This window comes from Symphodus melops, assembly GCF_947650265.1.
Source record: "Symphodus melops genome assembly, chromosome: 16".
Taxonomy (NCBI): Eukaryota; Metazoa; Chordata; class Actinopteri; order Labriformes; family Labridae; genus Symphodus; species Symphodus melops.
The window spans coordinates 984680-1007782 of NC_136706.1; the positions used below are offsets into that span (position 1 = coordinate 984680).

The 23103-nt window shown below is 45.8% G+C and overlaps 1 protein-coding gene across 1 annotated transcript; it reads right to left on the reverse strand.

The window, feature by feature from the left end:
• Positions 1 to 442: 442 nt before the first annotated feature.
• tnfrsfa (tumor necrosis factor receptor superfamily, member a) lies at positions 443 to 21640 on the reverse strand. Its single transcript, XM_079365061.1, has 11 exons — positions 21229 to 21640; positions 9974 to 10142; positions 8105 to 8236; positions 4800 to 4911; positions 4557 to 4690; positions 4367 to 4468; positions 4210 to 4256; positions 4042 to 4112; positions 3771 to 3993; positions 3638 to 3674; positions 443 to 2779 (listed from the first exon to the last, which is right to left on the reverse strand). Exons 1-11 carry the CDS (start codon positions 21259 to 21261, stop codon positions 2478 to 2480), a joined length of 1362 nt encoding a protein of 453 aa, XP_079221187.1. The 5' UTR covers positions 21262 to 21640; the 3' UTR covers positions 443 to 2477.
• Between the last annotated feature and the right edge of the window lie 1463 nt (positions 21641 to 23103).

The window sequence follows — 23103 nt, forward strand, 5'->3', positions numbered from 1 at the left end:
GGGCATTACGACTGCAAAACTAATTAAATACAGCTAAATACAGAAATCTCAATGACTGCTGAGTGTTTGAAGATTCTGAATCCAAAGACGTGAAGGAAACGTGAAAGACGTGATGTTTGTAGAGCGCACAAAAGTTTGAGTTTGTTAAAGAGAGAGAAATAAAACACAGACTTCTCCTCAGGTGAAGCTGATTGTCCCTCCTGGGCCTCCGTACATGTGTGTGCTTGTACCTCTGACTGGACTTTACTGTTCGGGTCGACTCGGGTTGTTTCTGGACGGGGCGGTGGCGCGATTCCTCCAGCCAATGAGAGCGCAGCAGGTGACTTTAGCTGGCACTTGGTCTCGGAAGTTGGAAATTCCGACTTGGAAAGAAGGAAAAAGTTAAGATGTACTTACTCGGCTACGTCCGAGTTGCATCAGGAGGAAGACTCTGACCACAGCGATCTGTACAAAACATTTATTGTAAATGTACATAAAAACAGCTTTGACATATTTGCATAATTTATATCCATGAAATCCATGACAAGCAAACAATAACTAAAAGGGGGAGGGGCTTCAAGGCAGCGCTGAGCAGAACATTTATACAAAAGTAACAGGTTAATTGAACAGCTCAGGACTTGTAATGAAATCTGTAAAAGTTAAAACTCAGAAAATGATAAAAAAAAGAAAAAAAAAAGAGGTAAAGTGAAGAAACATGCAGAAGAAAGTGTGACGGTTTAGAAAAGGTTCAGTGAGTAAGGAGGAAGGTGAGAAACTGATGCAAGGCTGTATTCTCATTGTCTGTCAGTAGATGGCAGTGCCGGCACTGTTGCATCATTCTTCAGCAATTATATATAACTCTGTAACTCTGTGCTTTATGTACAGGAAGGAAAAAAACGGGCAAAACAATCGGAAAAGGGCACAAAATGATCCGCTTTGTGCTTTATTCCTCCTCACCACGCTGCAGCGTACACACACACACTCCGTGAGGCTTCTTTTATGTACACAGGGCCAAGATAAGGAGAACACATATGAGCCTATTCTTATTTATTTAAATCCAGAAAATTGATTTCCTTCATCTCGTCAGAGTCTAACAGAGACAAACGGGTCTCCGGGTTAAATAGATGAGGAGGTAAATCCTCCTCTCGGTCACGTGGACGTCATCTTTAACTTTGATTTCAAACGGACAGATTCTGCATTTAACACGAGGAAAGCTTCGAACACGGTGACCCCAACGCCACGCGTTACATTGACAGTGTGGAAACAAGAGTTCAGTCGTTCAAAGGTTTCAAGCCTCGAACGATGATTGGATGTCAGTCACGTCACCCTGAGGCGCTTCTTCTTTTTTTCTCCTTGCAGGGTTTTTGTTTTGTTTTGTTTTGGGCCAAAAAAAAAAAAAAGGTATAAATAATGAGAGTTAATTATTAATCATAACAATAAATATGACAATAAATAAAAAATGACCTTGAAGTAAGCTGGAAATACGACGGAACTTGATGCTGAAGTGTGAACAGTTAACTTCCACCAGACGCACTCGATCACTTCACGACACGGACAGATAAAACGACGGCTGCTTTATAAAACACAAACACATCTGCTCTCGATCTGAACCGTAAAAACTTAAAGAGTTTTACTGTGAAAATAAAGCGGATTTTTTTAATTTCCGGTGTCTGACTTCCTGTCCCGCGCGTCGGTTAATTGATCCGCCGTGAAACCTGTCCGGCGTAACGGAGGACGGGGACGGACCGAACGTGCATCTGGTGGAATGAAGGCTTAACTGGTGAAACTCAGAAGAGTGAACACTTTATTTTATTTTATTTTTTTGACCACTACGCTTCTTGACATCATTAAAATCATGATCGACTTCTATTAGATGTTCGAATGGCACTAAAGAGGTAAAGTTTATGATTAGTGAGGCGAGACTTTGACCGCTTTCCTTTCAATCAGTCGGGAAAAATGTCTTTCAGAAACATTTCGACAACAACTAAAGCATGACTGTAGTTTCATATCCTACATGTGCCAGAGGTCAGTGCACCAGTATTTGTGACATATCTAATGCCACTCCTACAAACCAGTGTATATTGTTGTCTCCGGGTTGGCGTGTGAAGGATCTGGGGACACGACCAGATGAGGGACACGCGCCCCGGAGACGTCTGAGCTTTCAGTATTTGGCTGCATGTAGCTTCGTTAGCTTCAAGACGCAGCTGTTCACTGCATTAGGACACCTTCATGTGATTGTGCTCTTTGTGTGTGTGTGTGTGTGTGTGTCATAATTAGTCTTCATTCTTCTTTTTTTTTTACACCGCCACGTTTGGCAAGTAGTCGACCTCCTAAAGAGCTCGGAGAAATCCTGCTCGGCGTTCCCCTTTTTGTGTGTTTCTTTAAAGAACTACTGGCTTCTGAAAACATGGCCGCTCGGCCGCAGAGAGGTAAGCCTGTTCATCAGACACGTGTGCTCGTCCCGCATTGAGTACTTTGCGTTTCCTCCGTCGGCCCCCTCAGGGAGCGTCTGCGTGCTTGTAGAAGCCTTTCTGCAGGGCGGCCGAGGCGATGCTCTCGGCCGAGCGCCGCTGGTCCATACCGAGCAGAGCGTCCAGCAGGTCGTTGATGTCGGCCTTCAGGCCCCGCCTCTGCATCCAGTTCTTCAGAAGTTCGTACACCTTGTCGGCGGCGGGGCCGCTCTCCGCGATCCGGATGTGGTTGTCGCTGACCCCGATGGATCTGAAGAACTTGTTGTGGATCCGAACATCCAGGTACTCGTCGAACAGATCGAAGCTCTTCTTCAGGGATTTTTCCGAAGCTGGAAAAAGAAAACAGAAATGCACCGATTAAAGATCCGACGATGAGACGACAGCTCGAATTCTTTTTTCATATTAAAGTAGATCAAACTAAGACATCAAGCTACACGCGTGTTGAGCGTGTTTGGAGGGAAACATCTGAACTGCAGCTTCGTTCTTTGGTTTAAATTAGTTTAACAAGCGTGTTTGTTTCAGCGCCAACCTGAACATTTCTTCAAAATAAAACAGGAAGTCAAACGTAAAAAACCGAGCAGATAAAAAGGTCACTATAGGTCACGAGATCTGAGAGAATATTTGGACCTCTTAATGTTAAACAACATCTCGTTTAATATTTTGTATAAGACCTCGAATGGATCCACGTGAATCCTCAATGATGGGCCGGGAATACTTAACGCATTATTAACACACTAATGCAGCGTTTGTTCCCATGATACAGTAAACACAGCGCCCCTGAATGTGTATTAAAATAATCGGTTCCCTTCAGGCTGCGCTCACAGGGTGGAGGAATTCAATAAAAAGGGATCAAACACACGGCTCCAGTCAGATTGTCTTTTTTCTTGATCATGATTAAAACACAGATTGGACAACATGTTCCTCAAGGCGCCGGGTCTGACTGTCATGAGATTATTAACCTATCAAGCAGCTAATCTGAGATGTGGGTGACTGCTGTTGATTTGATTTCCCCCGTGGACCGACGTGAACTGTGCAGAGTAACGGGCGCTGCTCGCTTGTGGTTAGCGGAGCGGCCTCTCTAGGGAGGGAAACATCAAGTGGCGTGAAAACTTCATGAAATTAGCAAAGGGAGAGGTTCTGGCAGAGAGAGCGGGGCGAGCGGGAATCCCACGGCGGGAAATCCTTACCGAGAAGAGGCAGCAGTCGATGTCGCAGAGGATCGTCCTGCAGCACGAGAGGAAGACAAACACAGGAAGCGTTAACGTCGGGGTCGTTACACGACGAGCAGGACGGGAGAGTCTGTTTGGTGTAGTTCCTCACCATGTCTGCAGGGGGCGGTCTGACGGCGGACGGGCTCTCGTGGGGGGTGTTACCAGAGGAGGCAGCTGTGGGCAGGGCCGACAGGCTGGTCTGAGAGGAGCTGGTGGTGTTGGGTAAACTGTCTCCGAGTCCTCGGTCCTCGTCCTCCAGAGGAGGGGACGCCTTACTCAACCCGGACTGAGTCTCCTGCAGCAGGGGCCGGGACTCTGGGCGTGGCTCCTCCCCCTCGCCCTCCCCCTCCCCCTCCAGGGGGCGTGGCTCCTCCCCCTCGCCCTCCCCCTCCCCCTCCAGGCCGGCGTTCTGATTGTTCTGCCTCTCTTCCGCCGTGGATCCGCTCTCGTCCTGACAACAGACACAAGCGGAGTGAGACACCGTGCCGCAGATTATCTGCCGACACCCGAGACCGATGGATTACGAAGCCTTCACAACAACAACTTACGATGGGAATCTTCACGATTTCACTGGACTCACATCTGCGCTTCAGACCTGTTTGAAAGCACACAAACAGCATTAGAGGGGGGGAGGGGGGGTGAGGGAGGGGGGGGGGGATTCTTAATGAGCAGATGAGCATTTCAAATGTGCAGAAAGCAACTCACATGGTGTTTCACATGACCGCTGCTTGACGAAGAACCACCACACGGCCAGGCCGATAATCAGGAAGACGATGAAGATGACGATGGAAATGCAAAGAGGAAGGACTGGGAGGGAGAGGAATTCAATGAATCAGTGAAAATCTATAGGTTTAAAATATCTTTCCCATCGGTGAAACAGTGGAGGGGAAGTTACCGATGTCTTGAGGAGAAGTGGGCGCCGGCGTGGTGAGGACCGGGGAGGTTTGAGTCGGGGACGGATTGTGTTTGCGACACTCTGTGTTGGAGAAAGGAGTGCACTTCTTGACCTCCTCCTCCCCCGGCTTACACCTGGAGGTTTCACAGAGAGGACATGAACGTTAACAGTCGAACAGGAAGTGATGACACGACGCGGCAGCAGAAGTGACAGCTGGGAAAGGAAGTGGACAGTGAGACGTACTTGGCGCAGCGCTTGCAGACTTCGCAGGCCTGCTCCGGGACACAGAAGGTTCCTGGTCTGCACTGACACCGGGTGTCTGTCGTGGTGGTGCAGGACTCCGTTTTGATCTCATCTGTGGATGATGATGAGAGAGAGAGAGAGAGAGAGAGAGAGAGAGAGAGAGAAAGAGAGATTTGTAAAATGTCCGAACAGCTAAGAGAAAAGTGGCGTGGGGTCGCCGTGGCGATCCCATGTATGGAGGCTATAGTCCTCATGCCGGTGGCCCGGGTTCACGTCCGGCCCGGGTTCACGTCCGGCCCGTGGCGTCTGTCCCCACTCTCTCTCCCTGATTTCCTACCCTATCCACTGTCCTCCTTCACAATAAAGGCTTGAAAAATGCCCAAAATAAAAAATAAAAAAAAAGAGAATTTTCGAGAATTTTCGTCATTTTATTTATTTCTTCCGAACATGCCAACACATATATGACGTTCACAGGAAAACAGGAAGTAATAATCAATAAATAAATCCAATCATGTTTGGAAAGGAGCAGGTAGAAGAATACATCTTATTTTTACCTGCCCATAACTTAAAAAAAAAAAAAAAAAAAACAGAAACAAGAAATGTGTTGATGTTCTGTCCAATTACGAATTAATGATAAATTCCAAGTTAATAAGTAGAAAAAAACACACCAAACACTTATTTCAAATTTCATACAATCTAAAAACTTTCTCCAGCACAGCTCTTCCATTCGTCGAATGAAGTCACCTGAACTTCGTCTAGAAGCTTCCAGGTCTTTCTGATAATTTATGACTGAATGACATCATCGTCAACCTTTCCACAGGTGAGAGAAACATCACCTCAGCCTCGCCTGAGATCCAGAGTCCACAGTGAGTCATCGCACTTCAGCAGGTGTGTCGACGAGATTCATCGTCTCCTCTCATCCCAACACGCCGCGTGTCCCGCTCTCAACTCAACAATCACAGCTGCAGCTTCTGCTGTCTTCAACTCCATCTATTAATAGAGCGGCCCGACGGCTGGAGGTAACGAGATAGTATAGATATAAACACGTGTTTGTCTCCAGGCAGGATCGTGAACTATGCTTCTGTCTATTTTTAAATGACTTTACTCTCATTTGTCTTATTTAAAAAAGGAGCAATCTGTCAGATATCGACTTCATGACTGAAGGAAACCTGCTGCAGGATGCGGTTTCAAGGCACCCGCCATTTTCATTATATGATATGTAACAATCAAATTGAAATGGCGTTTTTTCCCCAACGTGCATTCGTTTCCTCTCGGGGGCTTTTTCAACTCTTCATTATGGAAGATGAAGACAGCAGAGAACAATTTGATTTACGGCCCTGTTTGTCATCCGCTCTGCAGCTCCGAGTCGCACACAAACTGATTAACTGTGATAACATCTCGTAAAAAAAAAAAAAAAAATGTTTATGATGTTTGATGGTCTGTTCCTACAATGTGTTTTAAAAAAGCCTGAGAGGAGAATATGTGCAGAGAGATTAAAACAAAGCCGTCTTTGTTCGGACATTGTTTCGCTGCAAATGTTCCTTTTTTCACATTTTCTGTTCGTCGTATCGCGCGAGAAATCTTGAGTCACGCCGTCGACGACTCCCCGCCTCGCTCAAACCTTCGGCGAGATTTAGTTTGTCGAACTCTTAAAGCAGCGTGACATGAATCTCTTCCTCCTCCTCCCGACTTTGATTTTGTTGTTGTTGCGTAATCACGCCGTGTGCTGATTGAAATGTGAGGCGAGGATGTGAGTCAGGGTGAACCGGCGCTGCCATGAAGAAAACAGTGAGGAGGGCGAGAGGCGTGCAACATGTCAACACGCCCTCGTCACGCAGCCAGCTGGCGCTTTCACTTACACACTATCATTTCTTGATTATGTTATTTTCCATCTAATTGGCAGGTGTTTTGTGTGTGTTTTGTGTGTGTGTGTTTGTGTGTGTGTGTGTGTGTGTGTGTGTGTGTGTGTTACAGTGGATGTGAAAGAGAGCCGAACCTGCCAGTTACCATCACTCTTTATTCAGTCAATCAAGTTTCAATATGTGCAGAGAGGAAAACTGTCTTTACACAATAATAATAATAATAATAATAATACGCTAAATTAGAACAGTTTTCATAACAACGTCGTGTTTTTATGCGTTACATGATGACATCACACAGCTGGGCTTCACGCCAAAGTCTCCCTGACGTCCCGTTTGAGGCGGCGTGATATTCAGGGTTGCAGAAGCACGGCACAGCAGGAAGCCACACACACACACACACACACACACACACACACACACACACACACACACACACACACACACACACACACACACACACACACACACACACACACACACACACACACACACACCAGGAGCTCCACATTCTCTCTCTCTCTCTCATGCACCCTCTCTCTTGCACCCCCCCCTCTCTCTCTCAGATTGAAGGCGAAACTTAATGGAGAAGTGAAGTTAGCGCGAGAGAGAGAGAGAGAGAGAGAGTGTGTGTGTGTGTGTGTGTGTGTGTGTGTGTGTGTGGGCCACTGGAGGACTAGTGGTTACTCTGTGTGCCCCCGTTGTACAGAGGCGTACGTCCTCGGGGTTTGAACCCGACCTGTCGTGACTCTCTCTCCCTGATCTCTGACTCGTCACGTCTCTAAAATAAAAAAGGGCACAAAAAGCGAGTCATAAAAACACAAAGCTGGAGCTTAAAGCAGCACAGAGACACATCCCGTGTAACCGTAGTCTCTGTTGTGCGGCTGCAGCCTTTCAGCCCACACAAAGACTCCCAGTGTGGGACAGACAACGAGACGCGGACACACCCAGCTCAGCACAGGTAGGAGGACAGAGACGCGAGCGGGTCTCAGGAGACGGCTAACACGCTCGCATTCATCCCCGCCAAACAAAAACAACAAAGACACACCCTGCTGCTCCGTGTAACATCATAAGATCACTTTTTCACCCGTGGATCTCAGAGGACACGAACGGATCGACTTTCACTGAGCGCTCCACGTGACCCAGCTGCTTATTATTCATTCATTTAGCTTCTTTACAGACACTTTTTTACTATTTCATTAAAGCTTGGTGTTGACGTGCATTAGTGGGGCTGCTGCACAGGTGTGTGACAGTAAACAGGAAGTGACCTCGCACCTCTCCAGCTACCAGACCAACTGCCATATTTTCCCCGCCCTCCACACTGGGATTTGAACCAGCGACCCTTTTCTTCCCTACAGATTCATCTACCGCTGCCCTTAAAATAAAACGAAGGCGGGAGAAACCCGATTACGTGCAACATCACTTGAACGAGGTCATCGCCGTTACCTGAGCGACAGTGCGTGCAGGGCAGACAGCGGTTCATCCCGTTGGAGTGCTCGGTGTACGTCTGTCCGTGCTCGCACTCGCTGCACGTCCCCACCTCCTGGTCGCGCTCACATCCTTTCTGCACAAACGTTCCTGCGAATAAAAACACAAAACACAAGCTGACGTCCTGTAAACGTGTTGTCAAGGCGACGTGCTTCCTGTTGACGGCGGATGTTTGCACAGGACATGCCAGAGTCGGAGATAACACGGCTGCGTCACGCTTTTAAAAACACATCAGCTGACCTCTGATTCAAGTGCAGAACAGCACGCTTTCTACATTTCACAGCGAGGTGAAGGAGTGAAGGAGTCAAGGATGGGGAAGTTATCTGAGTTCCTCGAGTGTTATTTCACACATGCAGTGAATCAAACGGCGTGGATTCCCCTCCGATGACAGAGCCCGTAGAGAACAGGAACATCTCTGAGGCGGCTGATAGTTTAAACTGGGGATGAAGTGCCGTCATTGTGCACGCAGCCAAATCACACTTTGCCTTTCTAAACAAAACAAAAACACACTTCTGACACGAAGACGCAAGGAGCTAACATTTCATACAATTAAGTATTTACGACGGCTTTTAAGCATGTGGTGAGAAGTGACCGAGCAGAGACGACACAGATCCACAAATCATCTCCTGTAAACCAGCTCACTCTGATTTTGTCAAAAGGAGACAAAAAAGAAAAACAGCTCTTAGTTTCTCGCTCTTTAATTGATGCATATTATCTTTAATTATTGTTTTGATGCATTTTTTTGTTTCTTTCTACACTTTTATTTTTTATCTATTTTAATTGTTTTTTTGCACTGTGTGATTTTTTTTCCTGCTTTGCTGCTGTAACACTGTAAACGTCTCCGCTTGAGAGACGAATAAAGGATCATCTTATCTCATCGATAAGATGATCGGCCATCGAGTGTCACGGCTGTATCTGACTGGCATGACTCAGCACGTGTGCGGCCATCTTCTCCGGGTTCTTCTCCGATGTGTTGTAAATGTAAAGTCGATCATGCGTCGTGTACCCGAGTGCGCGCTGAAGACTCGTCCACGAGGGAGGAGAAACCCTTTGATAAAAAGGCTTCACAGCATATGTGCCCATCCAGAGCTGTAAATCCATGCTGTAAATGTGACACACGACTAATTGAATGAAAACATTTCTTTGAATTGAAAACAGAAAATTCAGTGATTGAATCAACCGGCAGCAGAATTCAGTTATTTCATTTCAGGCAAATATGTTCTGAGCTTAAAATAAAAAATTTTTACGGCCTTCCTAAACTCTTTATTAAGGCTGCTACTTTTCATTTTCCTTCACATTTCTGTTCACCCTGAAGTTTTTCCTCTCGCGATTTGCCTCCACGCATTCTTTCCAGAGCAGGCAGGCGGGCGGGCAGGGACTATTTGCAAAAGTCATTTGGGAAACAGTTCAGGGGTTTCTGGGTTTGACATTTGACTCGAGCTTTTCTCACACAAAATGCCATTTTAAACGTCGGCTTTGACGAGCACTCGCTTGTACTCGAAGAAATGAGGTCAGTGCTCCGGGTAAGTGAAGGTACGCATGTCGGTCGGGGTTCAACATTTTGTCGAAAGAACAGATGAATTCATAAAAAGCAAAGTGAGACAGGGGTGTTTAAGTTGTACTTCTATCGATACTGTGCTACCTTTAGCTTTTTATTAGCTTAAAGCCAGCGTCCTTATTCTCTCTGTAAAGGGGAGATTTAAGTGTATTGGATCAGAGCGAGGTCATGGTACCTTATCAAGCTAACCTGGAGATCCAGGAAGCTCACATGGCTCGTATGCTATAACTGATGATTGTATATGTTGTGCTTAAATGTGGTTTTCTTACCAGCCTGGCAGTTGAGGCAGCAGAGTCCCTGGTGGAGGTACTGCTCATTTTCCACACATGTTCTGGGGCGCCGTAGGGTGATGTTTGTGTGTTCATCGCTGGCCCACTGAGTGGCTGGAGGTTCTGCCGCCTGACAAACCAGACCGACGAGCAGCGCGGCCAACAGCACCTGAATCACGGACGTTTGAGAAAGACGGATTAGCATCATTTGTGTGTCTGTGTGTGTGTGTGTGTGTGTGTGTGTGTGTGTGTGTGTGTGTGTGTGTGTGTGTACAGATTCAGCAGCACAAAGTCGCTCGAAGGCAGACAGTAAAGACGGGAGTCTATCTTTATAGGAAACCTTGTGTGAGCAATCTACGACTTAATTTGAACCATCTGATCTGAACATCTGCCGTGAGAGAGCAATTAAAGGAGCCAGGACTACAGGAGAGCAGCACAGTGTGTGTGTGTGTGTGTGTGTGTGTGTGTGTGTGTGTGTGTGTGTGTAGGATGCAGAACTACACATGCAGCACAGTGGGCAACCAAACCTAATTACTGCTTTAAAAAGCAGCGACTGTGGGTGCAGTAGAAAAGATGCGTTAGCTAACAAGAGGTGCGTCAGCTAACAAGAGGTGCGTTAGCTCACAAGAGGTGCGCTAGCTCACAAGAGGTGCGTCAGCTCACAGGAGGTGCGTCAGCTCACAGGAGGTGCGCTAGCTCACAAGAGGTGCGTCAGCTCACAAGAGGTGCGTCAGCTAACAAGAGGTGCGTTAGCTCACAAGAGGTGCGCTAGCTCACAGGAGGTGCGTCAGCTCACAGGAGGTGCGCTAGCTCACAAGAGGTGCGTCAGCTCACAGGAGGTGCGCTAGCTCACAAGAGGTGCGTTAGCTCACAAGAGGTGCGTTAGCTAACAAGAGGTGCGTCAGCTAACAAGAGGTGCGTTAGCTAACAAGAGGTGCCTTAACTAACAAGAGGTGCGTCAGCTAACAAGAGGTGCGTTAGCTAACAAGAGGTGCGTCAGCTAACAAGAGGTGCGTTAGCTAACAAGAGGCCGCTGCCCATATCAAATGTGATTCCTGGAGTCTATTCATGTGCTGGATAATAACAGGCCTGTACAGGTGGAGGTAAGGAGAAGAATACAGCCGAACACTTTAGCGATGCCCTCGGGCGCTGGCGTTTATTCACACGCTTTTCACCGTGTCAACGTGAGAAGGCTCCATTCACTGGCAAACAACACACTTTAGTGCCTCTACTTCAAATGACCCACATTCTTAAAGCCCGACTCTTTGAATGCCGCGACATGCGACACCGCCGCGAAGCGCCTCAAATGCAACGCGACACCTTTCTGGTTAAATGAGAGGCCTAGATTTTGAGGTTTTGTCTGCCGCCCCCGCCCTCGCCTTTTTTTTACATTTTCTGAACCAGAGCAGCAAAGAAAGGGAACAGGTTAGGGTGGAGAGGAGGAGGAGGAGGGTTCGATTCAAAGTGAGAAATTGAAGCCAGCGAGTTGAAGATGGGACGTTCAGCGGGGAATAGGTGGTCTAAAAAAAGAGCGTGTGGGAGAATTAGTGGAATAAAGAGCGAGAGAGAGCGCACAGACGGAGGGACAGGCTGGAGCTGACTCCTGACGCTAGACGTGGCTCTCTGGAGGGCCGCCATGCCTTGTTGTTCAAAAGAACTTTCCCCTCTCTCTCTCTCTCTCTCGCCCTCTCACTCACTCTGCCTTTTCCCTTCTTCCTCTCCCTGTGCTCACGTCAGACTTTCCAAAGACGGCGAGAGGCAGACGTGAGAGGGCAGACGGCTGACAGAGCAGTCACAATCACACCATTTAGATCTATCCAAACATTCTGGGGAGGGAGGGGACGGCGGAGCGAGAGGGAGGGAGACTCAATGAGAGAGAGAGAGAGAGAGAGAGAGAGAGAGAGGAAGGGGGAGGCTAACAGCTTGCATGACACAGGCTAAGTCTTAAGACTTGAATACACTATGTGTATGACTCCAGGCTGAGGCTGAGGAGGGGGGGGGGGGGGTGTGCAGAGAGATGTTGAAGTAAAAGGCCGTGTGAAAAGGCGAGAGAGAAAAAATGTGCAGAGAAAAACGGTGGAAAGAAAAAAAAAAGAAAAAAGAACTTGAGCGCTTTTCAGCACGGAGGGGAAACTCAACACTCTGACAACGCTCAAGTCCAAGAGTTTATTTATCCAGGTGTCTCAGCCAATCAGAAGTGAGAACTCAGGTGTCTCTTTGACAGCCATGATGCATGCACGGCGCAGAGATGACGTCATTTCCTGTCTTTGTGTGCGATTCAAAAAACACTCCTCCCAGGTGCAGCCGGCCTCGATGCTGCTCGGGTACTGTACAAAGATCCTGAGACATGTCTGCGTCTGCTCGTCGCTTCTCTTCCAACAACAGGACACAAAAACATCTGGAAATCAACCGAAAAAACAAAAAACAAAAACTCAAACTACACAAATCTGAAGGTTTAAGAAGAACAAATCTCTGCACTTTATTTAAGCTGCAGACATTCTGCATCACCTGGACAAACATCCAGCAGAGTAAACACGGGACTTTATTTACTTTTCTCTGCTTTGCAAACTTTTTTTTTTTTTCTTAAAAATCGGCCGACCTCAGGAGCGACAGGAAGCGCTGGGAGAAGAGAGTCGGGGGAAGACGTGCGGCGAAGGGGACGGGGTCAGAGAACAGATCCATTCATCTGCGTGTACAGAGGCCACGTGACACAACCGCTAGGCCCTCGTCACGCCCAGATTAAATCAATGAAATACACAGAGCACAGAGTTAAAGAGGCGTCCCCCCCCCCCTCCCCTCGGACGGGATCAGGAAGTGTTTCAGGTCATTATCAGAGTTTCTCAGACCCTCTTTGGTTTTACACCAGCTCTGTCTGATCCAGGACTCGGAGGTCTTAAACCCCCCCCCCCCCTCTCCTCCAGTCACCTGCTTACATGATAAAGTTAAACCTTCTCTTTGAGCGCGTTTGGAAGAGTCTGATAAAGAAGATTCATTCAGGCTGATTATGGAGGGAAAAAAGGAAACGCGTTTAGTCAAAGCATCGTGAGTCTAAGAGAAGTCACCACTTCAACATGAAGGACACGAAACAGGAGAAATGTGAAGCAGAACCTCCTCAGTCTCCAGCTTATGACAGGAAACACACGAGGTCCTGATCACTTCTGTGGGAATCAAACATGTTTTATTTTGTGATAAACACAGTCGAGTCAGTCTGAGGGAATCCCGCTCTGTGGTATTTTAAACACCGGGTGCTGACAGACGAGAAAAACAAACATGTGTCCGTCGTGTCCTGAGGCGGCTGAACTACAAGAGGCCAGAAATGTTCTGCACACACGGCGGCCAGCCACAACGCGGCTTGGTTCTACCTCGACGACCACGCGAGGAGGCGGAGCGGAGCGAGTGTAACCTCAGCGCAGAAAAGCCCTCCAAAAGCCACAATCCCTGAAAAGTGTCCAAGTGGCTGAGTCCACTTCACAGCCGTTAGCTTAGCCCAAGAGCGTTAGCTTAACACAGCTCCCCGTGTGTATGCATGCTCGCTTAGGATGCAAGTTAAACTAATAAAAAAATTACAATCTGATAAAGAGTGAACCTCTGTTTATCTGAGAACAGTAGCCCCCCCCCCCTCCTCCACTTCCTCTAAAAACTCCACTTTTCCTCCACACTGCCTTGGCTCAGCCGTGCACACTGAGCACGCATTTATGACTAAATGACAGGACATCCTTTCAGTTGACCTGGGTTATCAATGGGCCATTTACAGGGCTGTGATCACTCTATAGGCCCGCGGCGCTTACAGTGAGCTCCATTATAAAACACATGGGCAGAGAGACCGCGATGCCGAGCACTCAACAGGCGGGAGACTCCTCGTCTCACATCCCGCAAATGAGTCCAATCAAGGCAAACTGATAAAAGGGAAGACCCCGTGCACCTCGTTATTCACCCTCCGCGACGCGTCACGCTTCGCTCGTTAGACGATCACTTCCTGCGATCACACGTGATCACAGCCGGGGACGGATACGAAGCTCGTCGTAACTCTTGAGACGTCGGGACCGAGCAGAACCGGCTCCTGGAAGCGAGCGAGACCCTTTTTCCACTCATCCCAATCTAAAGCTTCATGAATTAGATTCTACCTAAACTCAAAACAACATTGATTTTGTTTACAGGTCGTTGCCACGGCAACAGCAACAGAAGTCCTAGACGAGCGATGTTTGTTAATGACCCTAAATCACAGGCACAAAGACAACGTGCTCGTTTTATTTTTGGACTTTTTTCAGTTGGTATGAAATGATGGAAGCACTGCAGACTCTTGGAGGGCGACCTGTGATTGGTTGATTGATCAAAAACAAGATAATCTGTTGATTTGATTATCAGTGATCAGATGAGCAGCTGGAAGGTCAAACAAGCGTTTTTACCCCTCGTGACATCTGAAGACTGAACACGGTGAACGACAGCGTCAAGGATTATTCACATACGAGTCGTCTCCCACACGCTCACTCTTTATCGTGTCACAGCCTCCCACAGACCACAACAAAGACGAGCAGCTCGAGGGGGGGAGGGGGGGGGGGGGTGTCTGCATCACAGCTGCCACTGATAGCATGCACGGCTTGTGTCAGAGTTTTTACACACTGAGAGATAAGCAAACACAAACAACGTTGTATTGTAGAAGCTTCAGGTTGTCGGGGGCGACGGGTTTGCTAGCCTCATGTACAGAGACTTAAATCCTCAGCGGGTTCGAATCCCACCTGTGGCTCCTTCATCAAATATCATTCAGCGAACTCTGTCCAAATATCCATCAAATAAAGACAAAATCAATCAATCAAAAGCAAAAACCCAGATTGTGATCAAATCCAGCGAGAGCACCTGGACAGATTACGAGCAGAGCAGACGGTCGCCGTGTGGCGAGTATCTTCCTGTTGGCTCGTCGTTAAATCCGACCAATAGGATCCGTTCTCTGTTCCCTCATAACCGTCCGATTGTCTCATGTAACTGTGAGATACCAAAAACACAGGAACTCTGTCCCACAGCGGACGTCCCCCCATAATATCATTACTTTATCATGTCCAGTACAGCAGAGAGACTCCAAAGCATCGAAGACGAGTTCACTCTGACCCGAGCTAATTTAATATGATCCATCCTCCGCTGTGTTTGCCTTATCTTCCTCAAGCTGTTGTGTATTGTACCGTTCACATTCCTGCAGGCCGACCTTGACAGGACAGTGAATGTTCTCTGCTCCACAGATAAAGCCCGCCGTTCCCTGGAGTCAGGGGGGGGGTGGGGGTGATCATGCATAACTTTTCCTTCCTGGGAGTGATGAATTACACTGACACTCTGTGTTAGATGATGAAGACAAGTACAACCACAGCGTATGTCTGAGAGAGGGCGAGAGAGAGGGCGAGAGAGAGAGAGAGAGAGAGACGTCTGACACTGGGAGTAAATCAGCCGATCTGGGAGACATTCATCTCCATGAAGCCGAGTGATGCAGAGTGAAGAGAGAGCCGCTCGTGTCATTGTTAAAGCAGCTCGACAGGAAAGTGTGAAAACCGCATTGTTGCGACACACAAACTGCAGACACACAGTGAAGAAGACACACACACACACACACACACACACAACAGAGGACATGCACATGCACATGGGAGCGTGTGAAAAGCAGCTGCCCCCTCCTCTCAGGGAGCAACAGGAAGCTCGAGACAATACCGAGGCTTCACGCAGGGTTCAGCTCCAAACTGCCTCGGAGCAGGCCCAGCAAAGCGTCGCACTCACAACACATCCGCCAGCGTGGGTATTTTTAAACTCACAGCGACGAGTCAAAAACACGAGCAGATACGAGCGACACCGGCAGGTTAGGTGACATTCACCTGAAGAGAGAGAGAGAGGGAGTCGCGATGATGAAAGATCCGTGACCTCTCTGACGCTCGGCGCTCAGCCGCGCGTCGCTGGAAATGACTGATGTGAAGTCGACGTGTCACACGTGGTTAAAATAGAAACTTGACAAATCAGAACAGACTTGAAAAATGAGAAATCAAGTGTAAAATAAAGGCGACATATCTTCAAGGTGGAGAGGAGAGGGACGAGCTAGCATGCACGGCTAACGGCTAACGAGTCTGAATTGTCCGAGTTGTTCGACTTTAACAAAAACAACAAAAGCAAAGTTAAAAGGCACACGGGGGGAGCTGATTGGACGCTCCATGTGACACGGCAACAACAAGCTGACGATCAAACACAAACTGGATTCGACCACATGAAAAAGAGCCGATGGATTTGATGACTAAGAGAGAGAGTGCAGCTGACGTTTTTTGGGCTTCAGAGTCGTACGCAGGTGCGGCGGTGTGTGACACATATTTTCCCCAACGTGTTTGCGTAGCGAGGTCGAGGTGGTCTCTGTGGTTTCTAAAGGCCAGTGAGTCAACACAGCTTGTTATTGAGGGATGAGCAGAGACTTTGAATTTGCAACGTCAATCTACAAATTAAATTTAGAGATCTGTGGGCTTTCAACTTAGCCGTCTCAAATTCTGATTAGCTTCCTTCACAGAAAAAAGAAGCCGAGCAGGGACTCACAAGACATCCAGGAGGGAAAAGGGCAAGAAGGGATGACTAATAGATTAAAGTATGTGCAGGAATCCATCACCTCGCTCTGCAGACAATCACATTAGCTCCATTAAAGCCTGTCTTTGTGTAAAGGGGAAAAAAAGTCCTTGAAGCTCAGGCGGTTTATAGCCTTCTCTATAAACACATCACGGCAAAAAATGTGGACTATGTAGCTGCGAGCAGGTCAACAAGCTATAAAATAGCCATCAATAGGTGGAATTTGTGTTGGATTTATGTCTTTGTAAACACAAGTCTGCTCCATGGACAAAGGCCCGGTTTGTTTTTGGACTTGAAAACTTTTGTTATAATCTGCTCATTCATCCAGGAAAGCAGGAAGTTAGCGGATAGAAGCGCCGTCGCAAATCTGAGGTACCGAAAACTAGCGTGATGGAAATCCTCTTTTAAACAGAACATGACTCGTTAAAATTCATATCTCGACTCAGCTTCTTCTTCTTTTTTTTTTTGCAAACATCACCAGTTGATTCCTCTGAGAGGTTTTTTTGGACTCACAGAAAAAAAAAAAAGTTAGCAGACCATGTGAACAAATCGAGGGACATTTTTAACGACGAGTCGATTACCCATAATGCCGTTTGCTCGACAGGATGTGCACGCACGGTTAGAAGAACAGTGAACCTCACATTTAAGAAGTTACACCTCGAACATGGTTTGGTATTTATTGTCCAACCTCTCAAGTCTTTAACTGTGGAAACATTCTCAGTCATTCTCATTAATCAGCTGGCGATTATTATTATTATTTTTTTTTTTGGTAATAATCAACCGTCGAATACAATTCAACGGGTGTTTTAAAGCTCTAACAGCCCACAGGGACATTTTCAGAAATAGATGTTTTTTTCTCCATCTCACTTTCAAAAACCTGCACACATTCAGCTCACTGTGACGTGTGAAACAGAAGGAAAAAAAAGTGTCAACGAAAAGAAAAAACACGCACACGGCTTCAGCAGGTTCCTTCAAGTAATTCTAGTAAAAAAAAAAGAAAAGAGAGAGAATTAAATAAAAGTATAAAAAGGAGAAGCTGAGAGAAGCTTTCTAGCCTCCGGCTAAAAGTGTCCACCCCTCGTGTTGAGAGCGTAAAGGACAGTTAACTTCTAACTCATGTGATCTGACCCATCAGATGACTTGTGTACACATGAGAGAGAGCGAGAGAGAGAGAGAGAGAGGGAGAGAGAGAGAGTACTGAAGCGTCACATTCCCAGTGAAAAAGGAGCGTGCTGTGCGACTTTGTGGCTATTTCTATCTGAAAACATGAAGCCGGCCGGGTGAGGTTAATACGTTTACCTCGGGATGTTCGACACACGGTAAATTCCCTCCACTTATCTCGATCCTGAAGTGTGCGCGCTGACTTGCCTCGGTTGGTATGCGTGACGTGAGAAAGCTGCACCTCAACAGGTGGCACTCCCTCTCCGTGAGTCAGCAGCTCTTTGAGCGAGTGAATCACGACAACATCAAGAGCAGGGCGAAAACACCTCCACTTGTTTCCTGCACAGGTCTCTATGTCTCACATGTCAGAGGCCTGAGGACGCTGGACAGGTCGAACGTTCTCCAACGTTCCCAGCCAAACACTTTGAAGGCTGTTCTTCATAATAAACAGTTTCAAGTAAATATCATCGACTTCATCCGTGCTCCTGCAGCCTGAGGATTATCTCGGGGCTGGAAGCTGAGACGGGCCAATAATAGCTCGGCTACTTTTGGATAGAAGCTTAATTGTTTGGATGTATTCTGTTTTTGTCGCTGCTTGAAAACTACATGAAGGAGTTTAAGTGATTCATAAGAAAACATGAATTTTCATCACAGACGGGGGGAAAGACAGCTTGTAGCTAACTGGCTGCTGTAACAAAATCTGCTTTGTGATTGGCTGGTTCAATTCATCCGTACGTAGAGTGACAGATGTGCACCTTGATTACACCGGTCAGGTTGGTTTTATCAGCCGGTCCTGACTCTTTCAGCAGAGCTCCCACATCCACCTGGCAGCTCACAGTGGGCTGCTTGCATGGCATTGCATCACTCAGTGTCTGTGTTAAACCTCTGTAAGCCACAGGCCCGGGTTATTACTGTTCACATGGTCACCGAGGCAGAAGCTTCAGTATGAAGGAGAAACTCTGCTGCTCCGTCCCCTGCGACACAATCTGACCTCCACTTGTCCCACATGTCATTCCTGCCCTCGTCTGCGTTGTCCTCAGAGACACTGAGGGATATTTCCTGTGTGAACCCACACCCAGTCGCACAGTAAAAAAAAAAAACAACAGATAACAATCTCGTGTACATTTGCATAAAGCATGACAATTCTCTGAAGTAAACTGATGCCTCTAATATCAGCATATCTGTGTACTCTAGACAGGAAGTTTACTGGACAGCCAGGCACGTACACTCCGGCAATTTCAAGGGGTGTGGAGGGGGGATTAGAACAGGGGGAAAGGGGGTGGAAGAGGAGGAGGGAGGGGGGGGGGGGTGAAGTTTCCTCACAGTCCCATAGCAACAAGGCCTGCTGGGGAGGGAGGCCTGCAGAATGCACCGGAGTTTACAGAAGAGATAAACATTGACTTTGCCACCCGGAGACGTAAATCTGATTTCAGTGTAATGGCGCCCTGCACGACTTAAAACACAGATCAGACAACGCTGAAAACAAACTCCAGGCGCAAGCTGCACATCGCACTTTTATTCTAGCTGCTGAATTAGAAAATGCTGCAATACTGCATTAAAAAAAAGAAAAGAAAAAAAGAAACCAAAGAAGCTTTACTCAGCCCGTCATTATGAGCTCACATTTCTTACACCTTAAGATAGTGATGTTTAAACAGCTGGAAACCCACACTTTACTAAAGCTGCCATGTTCATCTCATTTGTTTTGAAATAATATTTTCATTTCAGCTCCTGTAAATGATCTGGACATAAGCTCTGAATGAATGCTAAGCTATTAGCACCAACACAAAAAACATCACAAGAGCCGCCATGAAGTGGACATGAGGCCGCGTGCACCGTGCACACACACACACACACACACATTCAGGGTTTAAACATAGTGATGATCTTTATGTTAACTCACATGACTCTTTCATATCAGATCCAGTTTTACTAGAACGAGCTTTACATGGATCCTTTCATACACTGGGTCTATACTTGCAGAAGGCCCTGCAGTGAATACATATTATAGTGGCAGGTTTTTGGTGCTCGCTTGCACTGCTGGAAAAAAAAAACACAACAGGCTGAGGAATGAAAAGGCGTCTCTGTGAAGGTCTGAGAGTGGAAGAAAGACTGGAAAATACTGGGAGAGACTTTGCAGCTTCAATAAAGAAACTAAAATGTGACTCTTGGCTTTTTTCACCATCGATCAGATCACTCAGATGATTCAACAGTAGAATTACCTACACAGTCATTTTGACTGTTGTTGAAAATCAATGATTGTACATCTGTTAGTTTGTGTTTAACTCCAGGGCCCTGGACGTTTCTACGTGTTTATGTTTTATTCTTACTGAACACACACACTTTAAATGTCTCCTGCTGTTAAAGTGGCCGCACGCAGACAGCAACATCAGTTTAATCCTGCTTTCCTTGCTATTGCAGCTTTTGTTGCCTAGCAACAGTTACGCTGTTTTTAGAGCAGCTAACTCTGTGTTCGAGAGTTCAAGTTATCCCGCTAAACGAGAACAATGAGACTGGATTTGTTTCTGAATCTGATTATGATCGTTTGTTATGTTTGTTGTTGTTGTTGTTGTTGTTGTTGTAAAAGTCAGATTAGCGCTTTTAGCTATTGTAGTGTTTCCATTAAGATTTTTTTTAATGGAGAATTGAATTCGATGTTTCTGATGTTCAAAACCAGTTTTTGCATTTTAGGAGATCAAATGAAGAACAAATCAATGTTTACTGTATTCAGAAGAGATTATAGATGGATAGATAGATAGATAGATAGATAGATAGATAGATAGATAGATAGATAGATAGATAGATAGATAGATAGATAGATAGATAGATAGATAGATAGATAGATAGATAAGCATCAACATGATCTCATAAGTGCAGCTTTCTTTGCTGAACAAACACAGTTTTACATCCATTGGATTAGAAATGACATATTGGGTTGTTTACTCTTTTTCCTGACATTTCCTGACACACACTCTAAAGTGTGTGATGACTTCAATTATGTCCAGGCAGTCAGAAACTGTTTAAGTGTTGCATATTCCCTCCACTTTATTAATAGAGCCTTTAGGGACAGAGCCATCATATGCTGAATGTCTGAACAATATGACCACATGATGTCCAACACAGATGGTAGATGTAATGTTAAGGAGCAGAAGGAGGAGGGGGGGGGGGGTTAGTGAATGATACAGCACATGTAGTTAAAGTTACAGAGCACAGAAATCAGAAACAGAAGCTTTTAAAAAAACTCTTATAATAAACAACAAATAAACACAGTGTTCACAGCTTCCTGTGCGCGTGCTCTTCATGGACAATGAGCGTGCTTGTCTCATCTCTCTGCACTGATTTCTGCGTCCCGAATAGTTCAGGAAATGTCCGGTAGATGTCCTTTATAAGCTCAAATCTTCTTCTTTCTTTTTTTTAGCATTAATAAACTGTGTTTGCACTTTAAAAAAAAGCCCGTAGTTGTTGTGAAAATGTTGAATCCATTTTAAAACAAGTGAGGAAGTGTTGGAATAACTTACAGAAAGTTTCCCGTTCACCGGACCGAAGTTCATCTTGGGGAACTTCGAGATGAGAGGAAATCCCTGAGACTTGAAATAAAAAAACCCCCACCAGTTTGAAAGTCTCTGAAGAAACGCAGACTTATAATGAAAAGACGGGAAAACAGCCACTAAAGTCCGGATCCAGAACTCTCCGTAGTCCGGTCTCTTTCATGGGTTTCGTCGGATCGCTCACTAAACTTTCACAGCAGTTTTCCTGGGAGCGGGTGGAGAGACGGTGTGAGCAGCACTGGAGACTTTTTTTTTTTTTTTTTTTTTTGCCTCGGGTTTACGTCTGACGTCATAGTATCATTAGCCAATCAGAACGTTTTCTTTGGAATACTTATTAATGAGCGTGCGCAACTGTAGCTGCAAACAAAACACATTTATGTTACTAAACACCAGAAATTATGATTATTTATTTTGATCAGTTTTGAAAGAAAGAGCAGTGACAAAAGTTAATTTACAGTTCTTTAATGTCATAACTTTTTAATAAAGTTAAAACATTAATGCGACTTCCTTCCTAGTAAGAAAGACAAGAAATATTCCATAAAAACATTTGGAGAAAAGAAGTAGTTTAAAAGCTGTATTCTTATGTGAGCGAACCATTAGTTTGCCTTTAAATGATCCTCTTTTCTATTCCAATAAATGTCTTATTATAAAACTTAAATCCTGCATGTGGTGGCGTTGAGTCTGCAGGGAGACGAGCCCAGTTTGAATGTTGTTCTTAGACATGCAAAGATGCATCGCTACTGACTCCACCTTTAACATCCAGTACGCAGAAGTAAGCGACATGTCTCTTTATATGTTTGTAAATGCTTTTGAAGTTTTATGAAAGATTCAATTTAAAGGCCAAATTCTGACATATGAGCTTCAAACTAATCCAAAACAAGAACTGTGAAGAATCACGTTTTAACTTCTTTACATTGTCAATAAAAAAAAAACTTTTTTTTTTTGCTCCCGCCTCCTTCATTTACTCATCAGTGATTCACTCCAGCCACGCTAGCTATTAACCAGCACATGCAATGTGTAACTAGCTATTAATAGCTAACTAATGTGCAACAAACTGAAGCACCAGTGAATGAGTGATCTCAAACTGTGACCTTTGGCACAAATACCCATCCATTCCCAAGTGGAGACATTTTATGGCTCTTCAACACAATGAGAAATACATCCTGCTTTTTTTTTTTTTTTTTACTTACTTACTTTGAATTTAAGTTAGATCCAGAATAACTTAAAGCGCTAGAACCTTTAAGAACTCTGCAGGAAGCCAACTACTGTTTGACAAAAGCAAAACATTATTCCTCAATTTGAAGATCAAACTACAAACATCCTGTCCAATGTGGTTCCTGCTGACAAAATCTTATCTAAAAGCGGGGCTGGAGCCCGCAGCCTGTCTGTCTGTCTGGGGACGACAAAGCGGAAGATATTCGGGCGAACCTAAGCTCGAGCATGCCTGGGTCATTTACAACGCAAACAAACAAATAAACAGAACCAGCAGAGTAAATAAATCTCAGCCTTGCCACATATCATCAGATGGTTTTGCGGTAGCAGACAGATTGGGCAATTTGCAATTGATTGAGTCAACGCTGTCTGGCGTTTGGTCTCACTTCTCATTCACCACGAGATGACAGAAAAACAAACTTGTGAGATTTTTACAATGATCAGTTATAAATCTTGTGATCTAACAGATGAGAGGGGAGGGGGGCTGTTAAGTAAGTGCAGCAAAACACCGGGATAAACATTCAGTTGTTGGAAAACTGCTGCGGTTTCATAAGAGGGATATAAATAACCGATGACCTCTGCTGTCCAGCGTCTTGAAAAAAACAACAAAAAAAACACGGATGTGACACTTCT

Coding starts and splice junctions, on each gene's coding strand:
- tnfrsfa (XM_079365061.1), bottom strand. CDS start 21,261: ATGAACTTCGGTCCGGTGAACGGGAAACTTTCT. Junction 4,912..8,104: donor CTGCACGCACTGTCGCTCAG/GTAACGGCGATG, acceptor CATCATCCACAG/ATGAGATCAAAACGGAGTCC. Junction 2,780..3,637: donor TCGACTGCTGCCTCTTCTCG/GTAAGGATTTCC, acceptor TTCTTTTTCCAG/CTTCGGAAAAATCCCTGAAG.